This window comes from Procambarus clarkii, chromosome 16 (assembly GCF_040958095.1).
Source record: "Procambarus clarkii isolate CNS0578487 chromosome 16, FALCON_Pclarkii_2.0, whole genome shotgun sequence".
In the NCBI taxonomy this organism is placed as follows: Eukaryota; Metazoa; Arthropoda; class Malacostraca; order Decapoda; family Cambaridae; genus Procambarus; species Procambarus clarkii.
In genome coordinates, this window is record NC_091165.1 from 12,669,249 (window position 1) to 12,697,188 (window position 27,940).

Below are 27,940 nucleotides of genomic sequence, written 5' to 3' on the forward strand. Positions count from 1 at the left end.
GTGCCGGCGGGGGGATGGAAATAGCCTCGGCTACCATCCTCTTTACCGGTCGTGTTGGTCGAGCGGTTAAGGTGTCCTGTACGCCAGCAGTGCTCCTGGCAGTATGGGTTCCAGTCACTTTTGGGGTGAGTTTTCAGTGGCATATAGTGCTGGGGACCATTCAGGCTTGTTCGCAATATAATATTACAGTATAATATGAAATCATCAGTGCCATGTACATAATATCACAGTATATAAATTCAATTGGTTTTTAGCCCATGTAATATATTGGCAGATAAATGTTTGGCCCAGAGGCAAAGTGCTGTGAATTTAACATCAGCCCTTGCCAAAAGGTTATGTAGTTATGCTCATTCTTTATTTTAACATTTTAAGACAACTTAAAAATAAAGTTGGCTTTTAATAAATACCAGAGAACCCATGAAGCCTAATTTCAATAGGAAACCTTTTTATTAGTATAACTTATTTTAACAGTACAAGAAGGCTTGTGCTTAAATTCATAATTGTATTTTTTAACAATGCTATATACAACTAACATGACAATTTGGAATTACAGTATATCTAATCAATGAAACTAAAGGATTGTATTTAAACACTTTATTTAAAAAAAAAAATAAAATAAATGTACACTGTACAATGGAATAAACCAGTAATGACTGAGTCTGGAGCCGCAGCTTTGAGCAAAAACAATATGAATCTTATGAGATCTTAAAGTAAGGATGAAAGTTTAGTCTACTAGTTGATAATTTTTAAAGAGTACCTTAAGTCCAAAAACTTGATCTTTATAGGTATACTATATTAAAATTACCTTACCAGTAGCTTGAAAATCACTGCTCCACCCAAAATATGATGACAATTTTGTATAGAGAACCTACAAAAAAAAGAATAAGTGAGAGCGTGTAAACAAAGAAAGTGGAAGAGAATGCACAGAGAAAGGAGGGGGGGGGGGGGGGGGTAAAGAACAAAAAGGAGTGAAGGGAAGAGAATGATAGAGGGAGAAAGAAAAGAGGCAGGGGCAGCGTACTGTGTCTTCCCTTCCCACCAAGCGTTGAGAGTGTATATTGATATCAATACACGAGTGCAAGTAATTGAGGAAAATGGAAATAAAAAATAAAAATAAAATTTCATTAAATACTCATTTCATTTGAGATTAAGTACACAAGAATAAAAATATACAAAGGGAAAATTTAACCCATTTCATCATATTACACAACCTTTTATTGCCTTTCAACAAACTTCAAGAAATGCATGATCTTTTCAGTTTGTTTAAACAATAACTAGTGTAAAAATTTAGATACAAATTTCACTAACAATATTCATAATGCCACAAGTGCCTCATTGTCTGAATAATTTTAAGAAATTTAACATCTTTGGATTATTCCATTTTTAACTAATTTTGAGGGTTCAAGTTTATTAAACACCACACATTTCACGTATAAACAAAAAAATACAAAATATGTAAATTACCAGATTAGCAAAGTTCAGTAAAACTATTATATTTGATAACGTTTTAAAGAAATACTAGTTTATATCAAACTAAACTGGGTTAATCTGAAATATAGTCATACAATAATTTAGTATGAAATGGCATAAAATACATCATGAAATAATGACAATGAAAAATGTGATGAAATAATTTAGAAACATTTAACTGAATGAAATGAAAATATTACAAATTGGCAAGTTAGTAATGATTCAATCAATGGCAAAGAAAAAGGAGAAATGTATAATATATTTACAGAAATGTCATTACTATGAATTTTCATGGTTTTAGTTACTGCATAACACAGCCTGGTCCACTTATTTCATATCATTAAATTGGAATATTGGTCTCATTCTTAAACGTTTTCACTCCAGAGTACAACCAGATTTTGCAAATACACAGGTGGTTTTGGTTATGGAACAGGTGACACGGCTAAAGTCTAATACCCCAGTTTCAGTTTATTAGAACATATTTTCCAGTGCATTTCCAAACCAGCTTACTTCACTAGGAATAGCAGTGTTCCATTCCTTTAGATTTCAGTTATAACATCAGCCTCCATTTTATAAATGTATTTCCTTTCATTCATTTTTTATTCAAGAGCACCAGCACACTTAAAAATGTTTGTATCACTAAATTTTCATAAATATAACTATATAAACTCTTATTCCCCCTTAAAAAAGTTCTGGGGAAGTCTGTCTTGATACACTACGGGTCACTCTAACACCTGGCGAGGTTTGCGTTCCAATGGTTCTTACTTCTGCAGGGACAGTCACATACAGCGCAGCAACTTCACGTGAAGAGATAGGCATCGTTCCTTTCCGTCTCGTGTTTCCTTTATCAATCAAAAATTAGATAGAAAGTCAGCTTAAAATATTTTAAGTGAAAATACAGTATAAATATCTGAAGCTTACATCTATACAGTACTGATTTATGAGGTATGGCAAGTGGATATATCTTTAACCCTCAAACCACTAGGGGCCCAAATGGAATTCACACCCACAGGCGCAAAAAAAAAAAAAAATTCCAAAAAATTCTTTCGTTTTGTAGAAGTGTTCATTTTTGTTCCCTTATCACGGAAAAAATAACAAAAAAATCGTAGGTGGCATATTTTAGCCGCAATAGGGTAGGGAAGTGTGGCAAAAAAGGGGCGTTGGCAGAGCCTTCGCCAGATGAGGTCTACTCCGCCCGAGCTGTCAGACGGCAGTTGCCACAAATTATTTATTACCAAATTATTATTACCTAATTATTTCAATGTCTCTGATTGATTTTTCCTTAGTTTTTTTGCAGTAATATTATTCCATACAGTGAATTGTGGTATATTTATATTATAAAATGTGTGAACCATCGCTGTACTCAAAATTATGGTGTGCATATTAGTGATTCAATTATTATGTTCATAAAACAATAAACAAATAGTTTTGCTGTTGTTACACTATATACACAGGTTATATATAAGTATTTGCATGTTTTGTACACCATAACGAACTACTAAGTTGGTCTTGCGAGTCAAAAAGCAACGAGGAGTGACTGCCAAACACCAGCGAGCCACTCACTGCCACTCCCTCCCTCAACACCGCCTCACTCACCTCCCACAATACTCTTTTGTATTTATTCACTATACACAGACATTATATATACGTATTTACATGTTTTGTTCACCATAACTGTACATCTAAGCTTGTATGGTGAGTAAAGGCCCTAAGACGTAGCTACTCACACAGTCAGCTGATCGGCGGCTGCCCTCAAGGCCAGACGCACTAATATTTGTCATCCAACAATATTGTTTGTGGAGTTATTACGCTATATATACACATTATATATAAGTATCTACCTGTTTTATTCACTATACCTGAACAAATAAGCTAGTATGGTGCCTAAAGACCATAGTGGCCATCAGTAAACAACATGCCAAGTCGTGCAGACAACGCTCCTCCCTCACCAAAATGGCGGCTCCCAACCTACTCCTCTCGCTGTTATCTCACACTATACACACATTATATATAAAGTATCTACATTTGTGTTCACCATATCGAACCACTAAGCTGGTATGGTTATCTTGAGGTTATCTTGAGATGATTTCGGGGCTTTAGTGTCCCCGCGGCCCGGTCCTCGACCAGGCCTCCACCCCCAGGAAGCAGCCCGTGACAGCTAACACCCAGGTACCTATTTTACTGCTAGGTAACAGGGGCATAGGGTGAAAGAAACTCTGCCCATTGTTTCTCGCCGGCGCCTGGGATCGAACCCAGGACCACAGGATCACAAATCCAGCGTGCTGTCCGCTCGGTCAGCCTATAAGGTTGACTTGTGAGTGCAGTCAATAAATGGTGGCCACACACAGTCAGAAGACGACGCCACAACCCTCCCTCCCACAGCCTTACTCCTCCCTCCATGGAGCACAGCGCTAAATATCACCACAATCCTGCTATTATCAGAATCCTGGTCAGTTTTATCATAGTCAGGGGGCTTCAGTAATACTATCACTGCTAAATAATAGCAGTATCATTTATATTATGGTATTTGTAGGCGATGCTGTGGTCACAAGCTGAACAGCGGTGCTGTGAGCTCGTGCTGCTTGCGCCAGCCTTGGTGACTTGCTCAATACTGACGCTGTAACACCCAAGAATGTTGGCCTGGATTTTTTTTCTAGGTGGCATCTGGCAACTATCGGTCGTGGCTGTACTATAGCTGACCCTATCCCAGGCGGGGCGTTTAAATTATAGCGCTAGACACGAAATCATATATAAATGATGTGCGCGGTTTCGGTTTTGTCACTGATATCATTTATATATGATATGCGTGGTTTGAGGGTTAAGCATGGATTTCAAGAAAACACTTAAGTGGAATGGTGAGTGGTTGGAGTGTAGAGGTAGATTTGTATAAGGGAGGGAGGGATGCAAGTTGGTTAACACTATGGCACTCTTCGAACGTGATTTGCGTCCGATTTTTTTTTTCTAGAGTCCGAGCATCAGACAGATCTTGTGTCCAATAAAAAAATATTTGTATAAAATTCATTTATTATCCTATCGACTTCAGGATAGTTTCAAAATGAGCGCCTTTAGAGTGCGCACAATTTGATACCAAAATGAATAATGTAACACGAAAATTTATGTCAGAACACTGGAAAGATATAATTGTGATGATGAGCGTCCAAAATTAAAATGTTTGTTTAAATTCCAGTTATTGCTCTATTATTATGAGAATAGTTTTAAAATATGCGTCTATATTTTGCGAACAATTTGATACCAAAATGAAACAAGTAACACGAAAATTTATGTTATCACACTGAGTGAGTCCACACATTAGGCCGAGGTGTGCAAATTGGTGCATGTTCACGGGTAACTTTAGGCTTTGCTGTGGGGAGTCACGCCGGGCTTTTGGACATTATATGCACCTACTGGAAATTTAATTGCAAACACAATGATGCCAAAACGAACAACGTAGTACAAGAATTAAGGCGAGAAAACTGAAACGAGTACACAGTTTACAGATTTTGTGCACTCACCGGAAACTTTTGCCAACTTTAGTCTTTGCTGTGGGGAGTCACGCTGGGCTTATGGACATTATATGCATATGCATTATATTCCCTACACCTGTAGGGAATTCTATTGCGAACACAATGATACCAAAGGAATGACGTAGCACCAGAATTAAGGTGAGAAAACTGTAACGAGTATACACATTTCGGTGTCGCCGCTCGCTCGCCCACACGCGGGTGCATGACCTCTTAAGAAAACATAAGTGCAGAGCATGACCTTAAATTTTAATATTTTTCCAATCTTTTTCTTTGGAAAAATTTAATCCATTTAAATTTATGTACAAATTTATACAGCTGTACAAAGGGAAATAGCTGTCTCATATAATGCAAGCCAGCCATGTGCCAGTGCAACAACACGTAGGATCATATGTTGCTAGAGTCTATCACCAACCCATAAACTAGTTTTATTACTACCTGTACCAAGTAAGTAAGTAAGTATCAAAAGAAGGCACCAAACCGGGAAGGCTATGTAGCACCATCAAATGTGCGGAATAATCAGAGGGCGCTAAATATCACTAAGGATGCCAATACAAGAACAGAAACGCATAAGGCGAACAATATCAAAGTATCCGATTCACCGAGAATTCTATCAAGGGACAAGTGATCGCGAGAGACTGTCGGAAAGCAAGACATGCTCGTCCTGGAAGTCAGGACATTTAACAAGGATATGCACGACTGTAAGAGGGATAATGCAATTTGGACAATAAGGGGCAGGGCGGCGCTCCATTAAGTGACAGTGAGTTAAGTGTGGATGGCCAATACGCAACCTTGCTAGAGCCGTTTCCCACCGCCGGTTACGATAGTAGGAGGAAGGCCATGAGGACCAACAATCCTGCCAACGGGTAAGGACGGAGGAGTGAATAACTGGGTAAAAGTTGGAATAAGTAATACCTTTACGGGAGATGGGACAAGAGCAGACAGCTTCCCTAGCGGCAGTGTCCGCACACTTATTGCTAGAATATGCAGCTGTTGTGTGGTGCCCATATCTTAAGAAGCACATCAACAAACTGGAAAAGGTGCAAAGACATGCTACTAAGTGGCTCCCAGAACTGAAGGGTAATAGCTACGAGGAGAGGTTAGAAGCATTAAACATGCCAAAACTAGAAGACAGAAGAAAAAGAGGTGATATGATCACTACATACAAAATAGTAACAGGAATTGATAAAATCGACAGGGAAGATTTCCCGAGACCTGGCACTTCAAGAACAAGAGGTCATAGATTTAAACTAGCTAAACACAGATGCCGAAGAAATATAAGAAAATTCACCTTCGCAAATAGAGTGGTAGACGGTTGGAACAAGTTAAGTGAGAAGGTGGTGGAGGCCAAGACCGTCAGTAGTTTCAAAGCGTTATATGACAAAGAGTGCTGGGAAGACGGGACACCACGAGTGTAGCTCTCATCCTGTAACTACACTTAGGTAATTACACCAACATGGCTGGGAACCCAGCAAAACTCAACTGATTTAAATTTACTGGAAATAAACAGCCAATGCTGAATCTCGACAACCACTGGATGGACCGGATTAAAGGACCCGAGAGCCATGAGGGCAGTACGAGAGTCAATGACAACCACAAAGGAATTAAAACGAGAAAGCAGGAGACGAAGGGCATAGAGAATAGCAAAGTTCAGCTGTGAAGATGCTAGTCTCCGGAGGTAGATGACACACAAGTGCAGTCAGGAAAAAACCAGAGTAGCCTACACCGTCCGCAAACTTAGACCCATCGATGAAGATAGAAACGGAGTGGGAGTGCAAAGAAGTGCTCAAGGATAAGGCATTTCAGAACCGTAAGAAGGGTAAAAGCTTTAGTGATGCGGGTTAAGGATGTACAAAACTGCAGAAGGGGACTCCATGGGGGGCAAGGAAGGAACAATACGAAGGGAAACATTAGAAATACGAACTGAAAGAATCCTGTAAGTGAGATAACCGGACAGAAAAGAGGCTTGTGGTGAAGAGGAATAGGAACTACAGGAGGGGTAAAAGTTAAAGCACGACAGAGGCGAGAGGAAGGATGTTGCAAGGACCTCGCAAGATAGCGAAGACAGTAGCAATCACGGTGGTCCTGGAGAGATAGGAAGCCAGTGTCAACATACAAGCTGAAGGCAGGAGTCGAACGAAAAGCACTAAAGCTGAGGTGCAACCCAGTATGGTGCAAAGCATCAAGACGGTGAAGAGTAGAAGGTGAAGCAGACGAATAAGCAGGGCAACCATAATAGAGTTTAGACAAGACTAGAGAGGAATGTAAAGCGAGGAGTGCACACCTATCTGCTCCCCAAGAAGTATGGGACAAATCTTAAGGAGGGTAAGAGCATTCAACTCAGAGGTAAGATATATGGGGTGACCAAGACAAATGAGTGTCAAAGATTAACCCCAAAAGCTTAGCGGAATCCTTGTACACAAGGGGATGACCATAAAGCAACAGAGACGAAGAATGACATGCTTCCGAGTAAAAGTCATAGCACAAGTCTTAGACGTAGAGAACTTGAAGCCATGATCGGTGGCCCAAGACGACATGGCATCAATCGCAAGTTGAAGCCGCCGTTGAAGGAGAAGCGAATCACCCCCCCTACAGCAAAGGGCAAGATCGTCGCCATAAGAGAGCGGAGAAGATGCCAGAAGGGAGGAAAGAAGACCATTGAGGGCAACCAGAAAGTAGTGCTCAGAACACTACTTTGAGGCATACCCTCGTATTGCTGAAAAGAGGCAGAGTGTGGCACCAAGCCTCTTTTGAAAGGAACGACGAGAGAGGAAGCTTTGGAGAAAGAGGGAGATGACCACGAAGGCCAAGAGAATGAAGTTAGGACAATGTGATATCGCCAGGTGGTGTCGTAAGCCTTTTCCAGGTCAGAAAGGATGGCAACAACGGAGGTCTTCGCAACAAAAGCAGTACAAATATAGACCTCCAAGTTCACCAGGACATCTGTTGTGCTGCGGCACTTGCGAAAACCAAACTGAGAAGGGGAGAGGTGGAGATAGTGTTCTAAGAACCACATCAGACAAAGTTAATCATACGTTCAAAAGAGTTTGCAGACAACTCGTGAGGGGAATAGGGCGGAAGTCCTTAGGGGGATGTCCCGAGAGACCTGGTTTCGAAACACGGAGGACAACAGCATTAAGCCAGTCCTCAGGGACTGACGACGACTCTCAGACCCAATTATAGTCTCAGTAAATAATGAGACGGGCACGGAGGGAGATGTCGAAGCATCTAGTAATGAATGCCATCAGAGCCCGACGCCGCAGAAGGCCAAGACAGACTGAAGCTCGGAGAGAAAGGATCGTTACAAAGTAAGCTGAGATGGGAGCAGAAATCTAAAGGACAAGATTCAAGAATAGGCTTATGAAGAAGAAAGGATTGAGGAAGATGAGAACCAGAGCCAACAGATGAAAAGTGGAACCCAGTTCGGTCGCGACCTGCAACGGGTCCGCCACAAGAGTACCACGGAGGTGAAGGAATGGTGAGACATCGAGAACGAACTTACCTGCTTCCAGGTACCTGCTTGAGGATACGCTTCCAGACCTGCAGCAGAGGAGTTTTGGACGTAATGGTGGAGACATAAGACACTCAACACTCGTGTTTAGCTGTATGAATGGTTTTCGTACAGCTAAACACCGCACTCGCCTTCCGAAACAAAAGAAAAGACTTGGCCGTCCGCCGGCGGCGGTGTCTGTTCCAGGCTGCATGCTTACAGCGAACAGCCCGAACACACACTACATTCCACCAGGGAACGCACTTCCATGTTCCCCGAGAGGAAGAGCGAGGAATGGAGTGGAGGGCGCGAAGGAGAGGCAGAATGGAGAGGTCAGAGAGAGAGCAGCACAAGAGGATAAATAGGTTTCAATCCGCCTTGGCAAACTGCCATCTAGGGAAGGAGAGGGGAGGGTGAAGAGAGAAAAATGTACCAAGGATGGGGAAATGGTCACTGCCATGGAGGTCATCAAGAACCCGCCATGTGACATCCAAGTAAAGAGACGAGCAGAGAGAAAGATCAAGACAGGAAAAGTTGCGAGTCCGAGAGTCTAAATGAGTGGGCTCACCGGAATTCAGAAGACAGGGAAGAAGAGAGGAATGGTTCGAGAAGGCGACCCCAGGTGTTTGTCAGAACATCACCCCAAAGGGTATGACGAAAACTGAAATCCCCCAACAGGAGCACAGGCTCCGGCAAGGAGTCCAGTAGATGTTTAAGATCAGGAAGAGAAAGCGGGACATTTGCGGGGAGATAAACGGAACAAACTGTGTACCATTTACATAAAGACACGGGCAGCAGAACATTGGAGAGGCGATGAAAAAAGTAAGGGGACGAAGGGAACATCAGAGCAAATCGAGAGTAGAAGAGTTAGGGGCCCTAGCAACAGCTGGGGGGGGGGGGGGGGGGAAGAGAGGAATAACCACGAAAGTGACCAGGATGAGCACCAAGCAACGGTTCCTGGAGACTGACACAATGGGGCGAAAACTGTGAAATCAGGAGTTGGATTTCAAGGAAATTGGTGTAACATCCACGAATGTTCCACTGAAGAATAAACATCGACAAGAGAAAGAACAGCAACAGAGAACAATGAAGAAACAAAGGTAAAAAAACAACAACACGTTAAAGAAGTGCAGGATCAGGGTCAGCGAAGTCAGGGTTAGGGGGCAAGGGTAAACTGAGTAAAGATGGAGGGAAGGGAGTGGGAGGACAGACCAGAGGCAGACGAGGAGGAGGAGGATGAGGGGAAGGGAGGGGGCAGAACAACCGAGGGTCGACAGCAGTAGAAGGTGCAAAAACCAGGGAGTGCACCTCAGCAAGGGCAGCAACCGAGTGGGAAGTGGGAGAGGAGAGAAAAAAAAAAAAAAAAAAAAAAAAACTCCATAGCAGGAACGGGCACGACCGCTGAAACGGGAGGGGACAGAGCGAGTGTGTCGGAGGTAGGGAGGGCAAGGAAAGAAAGCGAAGCCTTCTTACCCGGAGGAGGATGAGGGAGATGAGCTAGGCTTTCACTTCTGACTCAAAGAGACAGGTGTACTAACAACAACGTACTGGGCAAAAGACTCGAGCGTCTCAACAGGAGAAGAACGAGAGCGAACACCACGGTGATCGCTGGAATAGTGATGGGCAACAGCCCATACAGACAGGCGGCGTGGAGAGCTAAGAGACGGGGGTAGAAGGATGGGAAGGAAGATCGAAGGGAGATGAGAAAGAAGACAAGACATGACAGACCAAGTAGAAAGAGGGAAACTCCAGACATAGAACCAGGAGGGGGACCCTTCAGGACAGAATATAAAGGAACAGGGGAGGAGACGGTGGGCATGTCTGGGTTCAAGGCCTGGAAACGGTTGAGAGACTGAAGAAGGTGGGAAGGACGAGGAGAGGAAGAGCGCAACACGCGAGCATAAGAGATGCCAGCGAAAGGGGAAGATGGCAAACTTGGCACCTCGCCTCAAGAACAGACAAACGTTCCCGGTGCTTCAAGTTGAGGATGGCTGCCTCAAGTTTGTAATGCATACACGTGCAGGAGAAGGTAGGGTAGGCCTCACCGCAATTGAGGCAGCAAGCCTTGGGAGAAATCCGACTTAAGAGCAACCTTTGTCCCCACCCATGGGGCTGAGAGAGTACTGGAGCATCTGAGGGCACCATGTCCGAACTTCCAGCACTTATTACAAAGTCCAGGAGAGGGAATGTACTCCTGAACAGAGCATCTGGCACCAGCAAGAATAACAGAGGGTGGAAGTGTCCGACCATCAAAGGTAATCTTCACAACCCGAAGGGGCAGACGACGACGGTCACGAGGGGGTTGAGTTAACGTGCTCATCTGGAGAACAGAATGGCCTTGGGCCTCGAGGATACGTTCAACATCCTAGTGGCAGTCCTTGAGGTTCCTAATACCGGTCGCAACATGGTGTCGGAGGAGCACAGTGCCAACACTGGCATTTAACCAAGCATTCTTGGAGACCCGAATAAGGGGTCTTCCCAATGTAGGACAAAGCGGTCAAGTGGGTAGCTGCATCCTGAAAAGGAGCAGCAACAACACGCGTACCGAGTCGGGTAGGGTTGAAAGTAACAGAGGCATCTACTGAATCCACAAGGTGCCTATGGGGGGGAGAAATTGTCAGGAGTAGAATCTAAATGATGGAGGTCAAAGTACTTAGTCCACATAGCAAGACCAAACAAGGCGTGGTACGAATTAGTATGGGAAGGGAGCGTGCGAGAGCGGTGGTGGTGGGGACGGTGGTGAGAACCCCTAGAGAGAGAGAGGGGGGTCATAAGGCACAGTAGTCACAACGAGAGATGGAGCTGTGCTAAGGGATGAACCTCAAGCCTTCACTACAGAGGGCTTGAGGCTCGACCCTACCACAGAGGGAGGTGAGCAGGGAGGGGAGCAGAGTAGTAGTAGTAGTAGTCTGGTCTGGGCCCAATGTAGCAGGGGCTACAGAGCCCAATCTTCCAGCACAGACCAACTCAGTTGCCTGGTCGCCCACCCCAAGAGCCTGGGGTAAGAGAAGTCATGTCGTCATCCAGGCAGCAGTCGTTCTAAAAGTTTGGGGCCCGGAACTAAGGGATAGCACCTACCAGGGCAACCAGGGAGGCCGAGCGCGGGCCAGTGCAGGAAGGGTGCGTCGTCCCCAGCGGTGCTCCCCCTTTTCAACAGGGAGAGTCCTCCTGCATCATCCATTCTCCCACACTGGTGCTAAAACCCCATTCCTACTAACACCCCAGCCTGGACAGCCATCCACTCAGGGCGGCTCCTCATGGGCGACCCCTCCAGCACGGGCAGTCCGATGGATCACAAGGTCCCTACGTGGTGCCCTTCTGCACATGCACCATCCAAAGAGGGGGCAGGAGAGGGGGGCAAAGGCAACCTTCACCGTTCCCAGGGAGGTGTACACGAGCCCCTCACCACAAGGCGACATTACGAAGGGATTTATACACTTTAGTGAGAAAGTGTAGTGTAGTGAGAAATGATATCAATCATTTTTTTCAATCAAAGTAAATGCAATCTATTCACTCACTCTCCTGTCTCATATGATGCTGTGGCATAAAATTATTACAACTATCAGGCATAACTTTCCCATCCATCCAACCTACGCCTATTTCTCACTCTTCACATCCATGTTGCCTTACCACTACAAAATTTTATCATTGGATTGCTAAGAGTAACATTACTCTTAAGAGGACATACAACTAGGATTTTAAAAGTAGTTCAATTGCAATCAAACTTTTTGGAGTAGTTCTATATATGAAAAGGGGCTGCAACTGTCCCAAGTTTCAGTATTGCAGCCTAAATAGAAGCAAGATTTTTTGTTTTTTCAACGAAATTTACACATTTTCAAAAAATTTCTACAGCCACGATTCAAATTAAATCATTTCTATGACACTCTTCTATCACATTAGCATATAATAAAGGTTTGGTATGACCGGATTTTCAGAAATATGTTTAGTTTTACTAATAAAAATCGTCAAAGTTCCCCAAAAATTACGCAAACATATCACGTTTATTACTATTTATAAAATCAATAAAAAATCATCACTTATCAATTGTAGACACACTCTACATACAAGGTGTAAGTGTCATGTAAATTGAATAAAAAATGAACGAGTAGAAGTTATGTTTATGTTACTTTAAAAGAAATAATTAAAAAATGAAGTCTAAGGCACTGCCATCTGTAGCTGAGGTTTACATCAACCTATTTCCTTCAAAATTGGCACCCTTACCGATAGGCTTACGTGCAGTCAGGTGTACAAGTTTCATGCAAACCCCCGATAAACAAATAAAAAAAAAATTTAGACTAATTAAAAACTATCAAACGCTCTCACGTTTGCCGACTTTAGGCTTTGCTGTGGGGAATCACGCTTGGCTTTTGGACCTTCTATGCATAGACACCTGTAGGGAATTCTATTACGAACACAATAATACCAAAATGAACAACGAAGCATAAGAATTAAGGTGACAAAACAAATTAGTACACACATTTATAGTGTCGCCGAGCGCTCGCCCGCACCGCCAGGAGTAGTTCGTGCATACGCCCGGTGCGCGAAAGCGTCAAGTAAAGCACAGGACTAAATGCATATAAACTCCAAAAGCCTGGCTTACCACCCGCAGCAAACAGATAAATTGAGAGCGAGTTACTCGGGAGCGCGCAAGAGCAATAAAATGTGTACATTCTTCACTTTGGTCACCTCAATTCTTGTTCAAGGTCTTTCATTTTGGTATCTTTGTGTTCGCAACAGAATTCCCTACAGGAGTACTGTATATGTATATAATGTCAAAAACAGCAGCGTGCTCCACCCGCCGCCAAGATGAAAGTAGACCAGAAAGAGGGTGCTGAACCACCCCAAGGTGCCTCTCATTACATTAGAGCGCACGATAATACTGAAAAGTGCATACTCTTTTCAACTTTGTCACCTCAATTCTCATCCTAAGATATTCAATTTGGTATCAATGTGTTCGCAATAGAATTCTCTACAGGACTAAATGCATATGAAGCCCAAAAGCCCAGTGAGAAAGTGAGAGCGTGTTACCCGGGAGCGCGCAAGAGCAATGAAATGTGTACACTCTTCTCTTTGGACATCTCAATTCTCGTCCTAGGTTTTTCATTTCGGTATTGGTGTTCGAAATAAAATTCCCTACATGGGTATATATATGCATACAGTGTCCAAAAACCCGGCATACCACCCACAGCAAACAGAGAAAGTGATGGAGTGTTACCCCAGTGAGCGCTAATAAAGAGCAATAAAATGGGTATACTCTTTTTCAACTTTGTTACCTCAATTCTGATCCTAGGGCTTTCATTTTGGTATCAATGTATTCGCAATGAAATTCCCTTAAGAGTATATGCATATAAAGTTCAAAACCGCAGCAAGACCTTCCTGAAGACGCCGCTACTTTACCGCACCAACGACGCAATGCTGCGTCGTTAGTGGGACTACTGCTGCCGAAGTTGCTGGATATTGTCGCACCAAGACAAAACTTGAAAATATTTCTGAGGGGCTACTCAATTTTGAGATGTGACAGAAAAATCAGAGAAAGTGGAGGCATTGCTGTGCTCGTTTACCTTCTACCCTTGGGAAAGAGTACCCATGTCCTCTTGGAAATAGATTTTTTTCCCCAACATTTTAGTTAAATGTTATGCAGCAAATACTTTACACATGTAAGGACATGTATGGTACAGTAGGTAATAACTTAATTTCAGTCAAATAATTTTCAAAGAATGAATGCCTCTCATCACCTTGTAACTTGATGCACTGATGACTGTGTGTAATGTATACCTTACTGGCATGATAATGACACCAACTGATAAACAAAAGGGCACTGATAGCTCAAATGACAACATCCAAGGAGACATTGAATTATCAGCACCATGTTGAATTTACAAGCAAATGATAAGTAACTTATGCTCTGAATAAAGCCCATGTGTAAGCTGACACTTAAACTTCCACATTCAATTATACCCTTACTTAAAAATACAATCAAATAAAAATACAGCATACATAAACAATAACTATTTAAAACTTGATGAATACCAACTTATCACAATCATATCTGGTTAACTTTCAATGTTATCTGAAAGGAAAGCAACAAAATATTAATCACCATCGTACTTACCCCTGACATTTCTCGCTGTATTATTTTGATGAGCCACATATGAAGGGGAGACAGGAGGAGAGTAATAAACAGTGGCATCATTTGAGTCCTCACTCTCAGAGGAATCGAACCTTTGGGGTGAGCCTACGTCTGAAGATGAACTAGAGTAGGAATCCATTTCACTCTCAGAACTAGATAGTCTCTCGGCTCGTTTTCTCATAACTGCTTCCATCTCTGGGGTAAATTGTGATGGAATATCTTCATTGGTGGGACTACTTCTATTACTGTAGCAGTTGCTGTAAACCACAAAAAAAATAATGGCATTATACAAAACATCTCATTAAAACACTTTCAGCCTCCCGGCGAATGTAAAAAAAAAAACTATGCGCTCCCGGCGTTTTGCCGCGTAAGCGTAAAAACAAAAATGTGTATACTCTTTTTACTCTCCTGACCTTAGTTCTCGAGCTACGTATTTCATTTTGGTACCAACGTGTTCGCAATAAAATTCTCTAGAAGAACACCAGTAAAAAAGTCATGAAACGTATAGGGATACCAGCACCAAATAAATAACTACGAAGATGACTCGCCATGAGCGCCCAACAGCAACAAAATGTTTTTACTCTTGGGATTGTTATCACCTCCACACTTGTCCTACAGCGTTAATTTTGGTATCAATGGACTCGCAATGAAATTCCCAACACGGTGATATGAATATAAGCGTAGAATAATGATTGCGGCCCGCCCGCAAGAGTGTGGGAAGTGGTGAAATTGTTGCCCGGTATCGGTGACGGGACGACGCACGGCGCTTTGAAAGTTTATACTTATTTCACTCTCATGACATTATTATTCTATGTACGTCATTCACTTTTGTGTCAATGTGTTCGCAATAGAATGTTCTATGAGCCCGTAGGTAAAAAAGATCAACAAAGCCTAAGATAGAATAGCGCCAAATATAAAACAACGCTGGAACATATCAGTGAGAGTCAAACACACACGAAATGTTTTTACTTTTGTTATGTTTGTGAACCTTTCATGAACTTATTGTACCATGCAGCCTATTGGTGAGAAAGAGAGCCTCATGGCGCGCAGTTTGAAACAAACCCAAAGAAAATCGGATAAAAATTGAATTTTATACAAATATTTTAAAAGAGGACATAAATTTATGTCCACTTAGCGGGAGCGGGTAGGCGAAACAGGACGCCGGGAGGAGTCCTCAGCCGCAGAAAGTGTTAAAATAGTCCCCCATGGGACCAAATAAAACAGTCAAAATTACCCCCATTCCCACTTTCAAGGGGGTGGATAAACATGAAACAATAGATTTAATAGAAACACTCACACAAAATGTGAAAACACATCATTTGAAATTTTCAAATGATGAAAAAACTCAACCCTAGTCTTCACAACAGTGTAAAATCACTAGAACCCCAACACTATATGTCCACTACTTCATATAGCTCCAACTGTCATTAGAGTGTAAACAATTAATATCCATGTAAGGGCCCAATAACTAAGGAGTATTTTTCCAAATATGAAAAATGGTGAAAACTTTAAACAAATCTCTCGTTGTTTGGCATCAGCGTCATGAAATTTTCATCCCAATGTTAAAAAATAAATTTAATTTTTTTTTGTTAAATAAATGTATGCGAGACAGGCGGCAACCGGTACTAATAATAACGATAACACCACCTATTTACTGGCAATCAGGGATAAAGAGATGCAAGCATTCGTCTGATGCACAAAAGAAGAAGAGTAGTTAGTAAGGAGTGTGCACAAAGTGGATATGCAGCTGGTGCCACCTGGAGGGGCAAATTTCAGACATACCGTAACCATGCGATTATCCGGGATTCGAACATACGGAAAACCCCCTTATACGGCCAAAATCATGACCGGATAAAGTTCTCAATATCCAGACAAAATGGCCATGGGAGCCAGATAAAAGCTGGTTTAGATGAATAAAAAAATCGGAGTCGGTTAACTTGCTGCCAATGTTACACTATCTGGACAGTCAGTCGGATAATCATTGAATTGTCGGGATATGAAAGCTATGTTGCGGGCCGTACCGTATTAATCCCGTCTGCCTGTGGCTCGAGATGTATGGTGGAGGAGGGGATGGGGTGGGTGGGTGGTGTCGGGAGGGTGGGAGGGGAGTGTTAGGAGGGACCACCTGGGTATAGGAATTACCATTAATTTTAGAACAATTCATCATAGCCAAAAACAAATGAAATAAGTACTACTAATTATTTAATAACAAATATACAAGTTTTTTCCTCCTGGCGGCCTACGTAACGTGCTATAGCTGCCCCAAGTGGACCCGTCCAACACTGGTCAACCCATGTTCTCTCGTCCCTCGTGTTATACCACAGTACTGTGCCATTAGTGAAATATTTTTTTAAATGGCTTTTTTATTTTCATAGTAACTTTGAACATTTTTGGCCAAAATTATGTCTGGTAGCAGCATCAATCGTTCTGGAGGTGTTAAGAGGAAGAAGGTTGTCCTAGCAATTAAAGACAAGTTACGTGTTATACACCTCAACCAGTGAGGCATCACAGGCAAGCCAAATGCCATCAACCAGTGAGGCGTCACAGGCAACCCAAATGTCTTCAACCAGTGAGGGTTCAGCAGCTGGCAGTCAAAACTAACTTTGCTTAATGAACTGTACAGTAATTTTAAGTGTTAATTTTAGTGTTGTTTTAGTATAGGTTACATAAATTGTTAAGAATTCTTAACTTCAAGATGTGTGGCATCAATCAAGAAGACAAACAACAACAAGGTAAGTTGAGGTTTCTAGTTGAATATCTAATAATTATATGTGGGAAGGCAATTCAAATTATGTTGTTTGTAATATAAAAATAGTTGGAAACGGTCACTTTTGGACTCAAGAGGTGAAAAAGTACCATTATTCGGAACACGTGATAATCCGGCGGGGGGACCTTCCCATATAGTCCGGATGATCGAGTGGCGAGTGTAATAGTGTGTTAGTATGTTATTATATTGTATTTTATTATATATCATAAATACGTTGTCAAAAGGCAATATTTCTTATGTCCCATTGTACAAAAAGCTGACAACCACTTTCTCCCCTCCCCCTCCTTTTTTTCTATGCAGATTTTGTTAGGACTTCTACATCTTTGAGAATGCATATCCAGCATTATGCATGTGAAGTTGGAACGAAATTGGTCAACATGTTAATCAGCCACAGGTGACAGGATGTGACTTATTTTTGGGATAATTTATTTACAGATTTCAAACTATTCTCTTTCTCTCTTTAGGTTGTATTAATGAATGAGGACCAGATTAGGGCCTTATCACTTATATATGGGCAATAAAGTTACTGCAATATACATGTTTGTTATTCCTAACTTATCCCTATTTTTTTTTTTTGGGGGGGGGGGGTTCCCCCCCCCATGATTAACATGGGGGGGGGGGTTTCTCTACTTCATTTCAACACATTGACCTACAACTTTCACATATTCAAGTACAAATACAAAGCAATGTTTATTAAAACATACAAGAAAATTCATTAATTAGAATTACCCTATTCATTGTTGATAACTTCAACCACTTCAAAAATTAAGTTTCTGACAAATTCTCACCATTTTTACATATGTGCAAAGTGCTTAGAACTAAGGTGTCCTCACTGTTGTTTAGTCAAACCCATAACTTTTGGGGTTATAAATTTTTTGCATCTAAATTTTGCACATATTTGGAAGACCACATTGAAATTTTTTTTTACAGTAAACTACTGTATACTCTCAAACTATTTTTCACTGAGTACCATGAACATTATATGCCATTCTGAGACCATAATGAATAAAATACAAATTGGTGACATTTTAATATTTTTAAACCGAATTTGAAATTGTGAAATTTAATTTTTTTCCATTTTTTCCCCGTTCATGATACGATGTTGGTCCATTAGGAAAAGTTGGAGCATTTACCATGAAGATATTATTCACAAAAAATTTGAGTGTGAGGAAGTTTCCATACACGAGCACCGGGCCTCTTAAACTAACCCATATTTATTGCTAGCCACTTTTTGCACACTGTTCACATTTAAATCTGATATATTCTGAATTTGTGTAAAACTTCCATGATGTGAATTGCATACATTAGATATTTAAACATCAATTCCAAAGAATATCACAAAAAATGTGAAAATACTTTGTAAACTAGAAAATGCAACAGGATTAGAAAACCCACTACTAAAATGTATGGGAGAAGAGAATGAGAGCACTAATACAAGGGCTGTTGTCAGCATGGTGAAAAAGTTACGTGCAGAATACCATAAGACAGCATTAGTCTGTATATTATATTCCAGATAGTATCAAAGATTAGCCAAAGGTTGCAAATTAGTAAGCATTTGCATATGATGCAAAAATTTAGCAAATTAATTAAAAATGAGAACCTTCCAGGAGATTTGAAGAAACTAAGTGAATAGTCAACAAGGTATCAACCAGTCAAATTTTTTGTAGACAAATGCCCCAGATTGATAAAAGGATCTACCCCTGAAGACCACAAGCAATCAAAGCCTAAATACCTGTTGTGTCTATGCCGCTTTTGGCATATCGGTGGAGATGCAGATTTTTCTCTTATCTTGTTCATAATTTCAATCATTTGTGGAGTCGGATTATCAAGAGACGTGTCTTTCACAATAGCCAGTCTTCTAGGTCTTTGCTTCTGTTTACGGGCAGCCATCTTCTGATTCTCTTTTTCAATCATAATGTCTTCAGTGTCTACAGGTGGGAATTCTGGTTGACAAGGTTTACTTAAACTTATGCCAACCAAGGAACTCCTAGGACAGGTTCTGGTATTCACTCTATAATATTGGAGAAAAATTAAATAGCTTGATTTTTTATTAACCGAGAATGGCATCCCTGGGCCTTTATGCAAGGCATGTCTCAATACAATGACTAAAATTATTTATAAACTTATAATTATGCACTTCCTCCCTTATGCAAGGGAAAGGGAGCTGTGAGGGAAGTGGAGGAAGGGATAGCAGAGGAAAGTGGAGGCAGGGATAGCAGAGGAAAGGAGAGAAAAGGGGATAGTGGTTAGAGGTGTTGGAGTGGGGAATAGAGTAATTTTGTAATGGTTCATGGGGTGAGAAATGGAGGTAATGTGTTGTGGAAGTTGGGAGATGGTAACGTAAGGTCTGAGCAATACATAATTAGAATGGTAATTACCAGAGGGGGTAGGAGTAGATGAGGTTGGCAGTGAATAGGGGACATGATCGATGGGGGAGAAATGTAGTGATATGGGTGTACTTGCAACTGGGCTACATATGTTCTTGCATGAACATTACCATTTCCAACTTTCAAAACAATAATTTAAGATAAATTTAAATGGAATCACACTGCACAACTTTAATAGCAGAAGAAATACTGAATGAAAACTACGAGCAAGTTCAAAATTCAAATTAAAAATATCTCGACCTGGAGCACACCTGGAGGGAGTTTCGAGAGTTCTACTCCCCCGACCCGGGGCCAGGCTCGACTTGTGATAACTTGGTCCAACAGGCTGTTGCTTAGATCAGCCCCGCATGCCCATATCCACAACAGCCTGGTTGGACCGGCACTTCTTGCAAGAACCTGACCAAGTGCCTCTAATATATCTACCTTCTTTCCAGCAATATTTCCAATGCCTGCTGGGAGGGTGTTTTTCAACTGTGGACCCCTGATGTTCAGTGTTCTCTGATTGTGCCAAAGACACCTCTACTCACTGGTTCTATTCTGCATTTCCTTCAATTCTTTTTGCTCTAGTATGTTATTTTACTGCGCAAATTGGACCCCCCCTCCCTTCCCGTATCTTCCAAGTACATGTGTGATACCTTATCTCCTTTCCAGAGAGTACATTTGAAGAGCTACGAGACGGTCCCAATAATTTACAAGTTTTATAGTTTCTATGCGTGCCGTGAATGTTCTCTGTATTCCCTCTATTTCAGAGATCTCTCCTGCTCTGAAAGGGGAAGCGAGTACAGTACCAAGCAATACAGGACAGGACAGCACCAGCGATTTACAGTGTTAGAAATTTAAGAAATAAATATCTGATATCCCCCAGAGTCAAACTTAATCTGCGTAAACACTATGCAAATAAAGGAACTTAGTCTATGGAACTCACTCCCTAATGAATTGAAAAGCTATCCAACTTTTGCCTTATTAAAAAACAAACAAAAAGTACCTAATTTCATCTCCATAGTTTCCTACCTAATGCTTTAAACGTGCACTGCATCTTGTGCTACCCAATCTCCCAATATATAGATATCTAAGCCATACAACTTTACCATTGTGATCATTACTGTCATCTTATGTGCTATCACTATGCTTTAATGTGCTTACTAATCTTTGTCAAATTATCAACCAAGCTATCAATGCTATAAATGTGCTTTAATACACCTACTAATCTTATCAAATTTTCTTACAATGTATCTGTTAACATTTTATATATTTTGCTAGAATTTATCTACTTAATATTATGTTAGATTAAGGAACTGCCCGAAAAGCTGTGCGTATTAGTATCTTTACTAAACACATGCTATGTACTCACACAAACCCAATGTACCTTCTTGTATATATATATATAAATAAAAAAAATTAATTAAAACACACACATACACAAACACACACTTAGATGAAGATAAGCTTACCTTTTATTTCTGGGTCTACATGGAGAGATGTTGGAATTTCTCTTTAACTTCTTGGGCGTGAATTCACCAATGTTTTCCTCCTCTTCTGATCGTCTTTTGGTAGTTTTCTAGAATGTAAAAATTTTCATGGGGTTAGCAATATTGTAACGCATGCAAACAAAAACTGAAATTTTTAAATACTGTACTCTAAAGTCAATAATGCAATAAAAACAAATTTGCTAACACCCATGAAAATCTTTACTATATAGTAATCAGGAATTGACAAAAAAAAATTATTTTTCTAAATTTTATTCAAACAGTACACAAGTACTGAGAGAGGGTGTTGTTACCTTTCATAGTACAAAAATAAGGCAGGAAAAGTTTATGTTCTCAACTAAGAGACAAGATACACACAATAACAGTAACCTCGGAAAAGCAGAATACAATTGATTTGATAAACAATTGGAATGACTATTGATTACATTTTCTTCTTTAAAAGAGCCAGCATTTGTGGGGTTGGATTATCAAAACCAGGGTATGACACAGGATTTACAATACCAACAGCCTTTCTAGCTCTTCCTCGACCACCACTTCTAGTTTTAGGGTTGGCCTTGTTCTTGTTCTCTTTCTCAACTACTTGTGATTCATCTTCAATCTTTAAGTCTTCAATTGAAATTTTGGCCCTCTTCTTTGCCACACGTTTTATTTTTCCCACATCCCTCCGTGGCTCCTCAATCTCTTCAGAATCTTCAGCATTATATTTATCAACCTCTTCACTCTTTCGCTTGCTTACCTTACGGTCAATACGAGACTTTGTCTTTTTAGGAGGCACAGGAGTTGCAGACATGAACACCAATTTTCCATCATCTCTGTATCCTCGTGCTTTGAGTCCTTCCCGCAGAATATTACGGCATTTTTCATAATCGGGCTGCTCGTCAAATGCTAGATTGACAACATACTCCAGATAGTCCCCCAAACCTGAAAATTAAATTTATATTAAAATGTTTGTATACAATGGTATTCCTTACTACTACCTTACTTCCCCATTGAACTAAGCATCTAACACACACACACACACACACAGAAGAGAGAGGAGAAGAGAAGAGAGGAGAAGAGGAGAAGGGAAGAGAAGAGACGAGAGGAGGAGAGAAGAGAGGAGAGAAGAGAGGAGAGGAGAGGAGAGGAGAGGAGAGGAGAGAAGAGAAGAGACGAGAGGAGGAGAGACGAGAGGAGGAGAGAAGAGAGGAGAGAGAACGAGAGAGAGAGAACGAGAGAGAGAGAAAGAGGAGAGAAAGAGGAGAGGGAGAGAGAGTGTCAGGTAAACAAATTTAAACATTATAATGCATTATGGGAATTTGTCAAATTGTTCAACACACACACTTGTAAATAAAGAAAAACAAGTGATAAACAATCAGTGAAACATTCAAGAACTTAGGAGTCGTGTCTGCAATGTCATCATGTGTCGACAGATGCCAAACCACATAGGCATCATGCAACCTTTCAGAGCTCCTTCACCCAGTGTCATTTACATTTTACTACCATCCACTGATTTTATAACAAAATACTTTAAATCTTCTAATCACTGTGAAAAACAAAATTAAAATATGAAACTCCGGCTTATACCTGGGGGCTTAGTATCGGGGAAACATCGCGATATGAATGAGCTAACATCCTCCATGAAGCCTCGTTTCTGTGCAAATACGTAGTTACAGTCCTGAAGCTTGTCCTCCCATGGCAGACAGGAACATAACCACTGAGTCATGTTGTAACCAAGGATCTCCAAATCTCCTCGCCGAGAGTGAGCTGGAAAAATATTTTATAATTGCACACAATATAATTATGTTGCTATAGTAACATTGGAGAATGAAGTACCAACATCAGAACTAGTTAACTTATCACAAATACCACCACAGTATGTAACAAATATTATATTTTACGTTCTTGTCTTCAAGAGAGTTTAAGTTTCGAATAGCTTATTCCTCCAAAGTACAGTAACAGACTTGTTCCCCTCAAACTGCAGACTATCTAGAGCTGTGACTCTAGATAAATAAAATGTTGAACTAGATATCTATCTGGCAATTGTAGACCATTCGATATACTTACAAACCACAAATACATTTATAATAAAATATACCAATCAATTATTACCTATTAACATGTAAAATATATATCAATAGTTTCTGGTAAGTAATAAAAGTCAACTTACCACCTATATGGGCATCCCTTGAAGTAAACTCGATGGTTCCATCATGGGCTTTCCTCTGGTCATACTTGTACTCCTTGTGCTTCCCATCATTTGCATAGCGACAAGCAAGGCCAAAGTCTACTAAAAACACCTGATTCTCAGTACCGGGTTTATATCCAATCAAGAGATTAGATGCTTTTATGTCAGCATGGATGTATTCCTTGCTATGAATGTATTCCAACACGTCCAACTGAGGAAATCAGAAGAAAAAGCAACATCAATACATCATTGATATCCACTCAAATTAGTGCAACGAGCATAAGCAGCTTCAGAGTAACTTCAGTTTCACTGGAGTTACATACTCCAAGAAAAAAAGCCTATACAAGTTTACAATTTATTGAAGTCCTCATTTTCTGCTAAGGTTACCCTAAGGACAATTTTATGGGTCCATTATAGCTTGGCCTGGGTCATCCTTTCCTGAGGATTATCTGGTTTAAATGGCTGTGATATTATAGTTCACACAACCAGTCAGGCTGATCTAATAATTCCAGCATAAATTTGTCTAGTTCCTTCTTGAAATCAACCAATTCTTGTCCAGTAAAACTTCTTGCTCTTAATGACAGTACATTGATGAGATATAAACCTTTGTTGTTTATACTGTTCTCTATTTGTGTGCGAGGAAAGGGCCACACGAGACGAGCTCTATGAAATGCAATGTACATCACGAGACATTCTAGCGATGCATAAACTAAACAGTCAGATCTCATAAAATGTATCTAGACATTAAATAATATATAGTGATGCTATCCAATTTTGTGTTCAAAATTATTGAGGATAAGTTCTAGCTCCTACTCTTCGGGAAAAAACAAATATAAATGGAAACCACATGTAAAATGCACTCAAATCACAATATAGAATCAAAGAGCACTGTAAAGGATACAGGAACAATCATGTTGGAAGACCTTACTTTTAAAGAACACAAAGTAGCCATCACAACTGCAATATTAAAGGTTGTATAAAAGAACGCATCAATTAAGTTACGCTATACCAGTGACGATAATTTAAGACACTAGTGCTCTCTAGGGTGGAATATTGTTGCACAATAAAAGCCCCATTCAAAGCAAGAGAAATTGCTGACCTGGAGAGCCTGCAAAGATCTTTTACTGCTAGAATCCACTCTAGCAAGCATCTAAATTATTGGGACCAATTAAAAGTTACTGATGACCACTATGGTCTTTGGGCACCATACCAGTTTACTTGTACAAGTATGGTGAATAAAACAGGTAGATACTTATATATAATGTGTGTGTATAGTGTAATACCACCACAAACAGTATTGTTGGAGGAGAAATATTAGTGCGTCTGGCCTTGGGGCGGTCGCCACCAGCTGACTGTGTGAGTAGCTACGTCTTTGTGCCTTTACTCACCATACAAGCTTAAATGTACAGTTATGGTGAACAAAACATGTAAATACTTATATATAACATCTGTATATAAAAGCAAAAACAGTATGGTGGGAGGAGAATGTGGGCGAGTGAGGTGTTGAGGGAGTGAGTGGCAGCAAGTGGCTGGCTGGTGTGTGGCGGTCACTCTTCATTACTTTTTGACTCATAATAGCAACTCAGTGGTTCGTTATGGTGAACAAAACATGCAGATACTTATATATAATCTGTGTATATAGTGTAATAACCGACAAAGTATTTGTTCACTGATTAACATAATTGAATCAACAATATGCACACAATATTTTTGAGTACAGCAGTACAGCGACGATTCACTCATTATATAAATATATCACACTACACACTATTGAATAATATTACAGCAAAAAAACTACGAAAAATCAGAGACATTGAAATAATTAGGTAATTATTTTATCTCTTTGTTGCCACTTCGGTGGCAACTCCGGCCTGACAGCTGGCGAGCAACAGACCGCCTGGGACGCACGCTGAGTCAGCGCCTGTTTTCTGCCAGACTTCCCCACCCTACAATGGGCAATATATGCCACTTACGATTTTTTATTATTTTCCCGTGATCAGCGAACACAAATTAACAGGTTCAGAAGAATTTTTTTTTTTTTTTTATTGGTATGCACCTGTGGGTGATATGCTAAATAGCCAGGCGCCATTTAAGGGTTAAGCCAGATACAATAACAAATTTCCCTCAAATATTGGATTTACATCAAATTATATATTTTTGGGTTATATATTTAGTTTACCAACATTACAATAATAAGAGCTATAGAAAATAGCTATTTTAGAACTGATTTACTTAATTTTATTATTTTGAAGCCGTAAGTCACTGAACTGTGGCGACGAAATCGAACGAAACACTCATGGTGGTGTGCATACGGATTAGACCCGTCCAATCGCGCTGGAGTTCTTGAGCCAATAACATGATTAGTTTCTCAAATATCAGATGTCTATTACATTACAGTATATTTTTGGTTTTATTTAGTTTAGTTTAATTATAATAATAAAGAGCTATTAGAACACCAGTTTTTTAAATGATTTATTACTCTGAAACTTTCAAAGTCATGGGTCACCGAACTATGACACAGACGAAAGTAAGTGAAACCTCACTGTAAAGTGAGGTTTACAGTACAGTATTCCCTTATCTGTCCACCCTCACTCATCTTGTTACATCAAAGAAAACGTATATAAGAAGATTTCAACACATTAACCAGCTATTCATGCTTCAGCCTTTAAATTAATCTACAAAGATACACGTGCCACAGAACTTCTAGTAAATGAGTACAGGTACAAACAAAATAGTTAACTTTTGCTATAAAATTTTCAAACTTTCCCCCTAGATTTTCAGGATGACAAAACACTTTTCAGACAACAGGTTACAGTATTTATCTTGGTCCCAAAGCATCAAAAAACCATGTGGCCTTCTGTAATACATCTACTGCATTGTATTATGGATTAAGGGCATTAACATGGTTGGGTCTACCTTTTAGCTGGTCAAATAACAAACAGCATGGACAGTTCATAATAAACCTTATAGGAAACCAATATACTGTATTACAAAAGTTTTATTTACTACAAAAAATCTGCATGTTCAACAAATTCATATACACTGTACATAGTAGTAAAACTAAATTTACTACTAGATAACTATAGAATATGGTCCACAGAGCAATGTCCATGATAACTGCTTTAAATTCATTTTTCCTCTTGCATTAATCCTAAAAATCTCAAACATTAAAGAGACCGAGGAAAAAAAAAAGACGTACTAAAATTTAATCAAATTTGAGAAGAATAGCGAGATACTAACAAGAGCATTGCATGGCTTGTTAGTATCAAGTCTGCTGAATGGGTTATTCTCACAAAAACAAAAACAGTACAGTACTTACAATCTGAATGCCAACTTGATAAACAGTCTTGAATGAGAATCTTTTGCTGTGTTGCTCCAAAATTTTCTGGAGATCGCAACCAAATCGTTCCATCACCATGAACCTGAACTTTTGGCTATTATATTCAAATGAACCAGATCCCAAGAACTTAGGCATCCCCAGGCGCTTGAGCTTTCTCTCTCTCTTCCATGTTTCAATATGTTCAGGCCTAGCCACACGCATATAACAGTGCATTTCAGCAAAGAGGGGTCCATTGCTGTGAGGTTCCACTTTGATGACATAGTCGGCAGAATTACTCACAGGCTTATCAACATCATCAGAAGCCAAATAGATCTCCCCAAAACCACCAACACCTGAAAAATATCAAAAATATTTAAAAATTATTTAAAATCACATTTACGAAACATTATTCTAAGTCATTCTGCATTGCGGTTTTTATACTTTAATTGTAATGTAATGCCTTTATTGTGGTACGAATCTGAAATGTGGGAATCTGTAGAGATGGTGAAGTATATTCAGAGTTGAGTAAATATTGGAGGGAAAGAATCTAGGGTATGGAGAATTCCAAGCAAGGTACAATAGGTGTCAAATAGGAAGAATTATACAAAAATAGAAAATGGTACAGTAAGATAATGCGACTATTTTTTTGTAGATTATTCTTTGTGGGAAAGTCCCTTCTTTGGTAGGGGTCTCTCCTATCATTATAACTTTGTAGTTGTGCTTCTGCAGCCCTCGTGTGCGCTCTCTCTCTCTCTCGTTCTGTCAGAAAAGTAACCCATGAGCGCACAAAATCAGTAAAATGTGTATACTCGTTTCAGTTTTCTCACCTTAATTCTTGTGCTATGTCGTTCTTTTTGGTATTTGGTGTTCGCAATTAAATTTCCAACGGATGTATATGCATATAATGTCCAAAAGCCTGGCGAGACTCCCCGCAGCAAAACCTAAAATTACCCGTGAACGAGTACCAATTTGCACACCACCACAACCTAATGTATATACTCGTTCAGTTTGATAACATCAATTTTCACGTTACATTGTTCATTTTGGTATCAAATTGTTCGCAATATAAAAGTGCGCATTTTAAAACTAGTCTCATAATAATAGAGCAATAACTGGAATTTTAACAAATATTTTAATTTTGGACATCAAAATTATTATATTTTTCCAGTGTTCTAACATCAATTTTCATGTTACATTGCTCG

At 40.2% G+C, this 27,940-nt stretch overlaps 1 protein-coding gene across 6 annotated transcripts in view; it reads right to left on the bottom strand.

The window, feature by feature from the left end:
• Positions 1-579: 579 nt before the first annotated feature.
• LOC123760074 (serine/threonine-protein kinase VRK1) overlaps positions 580-27,940 on the bottom strand; it is a 112,049-nt gene continuing 84,688 nt past the window's right edge. For all 6 annotated transcript variants that reach the window (XM_045745533.2, XM_045745529.2, XM_045745527.2 and 3 more), the window contains 8 exons: positions 26,739-27,091; positions 23,402-23,630; positions 22,819-22,998; positions 21,989-22,173; positions 21,217-21,323; positions 19,111-19,389; positions 14,594-14,868; positions 580-2,312 (listed from right to left, as the gene is read on the bottom strand). In XM_045745533.2, coding sequence (XP_045601489.1) covers positions 2,152-2,312; positions 14,594-14,868; positions 19,111-19,389; positions 21,217-21,323; positions 21,989-22,173; positions 22,819-22,998; positions 23,402-23,630; positions 26,739-27,091 — 1,769 coding nt within the window. In that variant the 3' untranslated portion in view covers positions 580-2,151. The remainder of the gene's footprint in view (positions 2,313-14,593; positions 14,869-19,110; positions 19,390-21,216; positions 21,324-21,988; positions 22,174-22,818; positions 22,999-23,401; positions 23,631-26,738; positions 27,092-27,940) is intronic.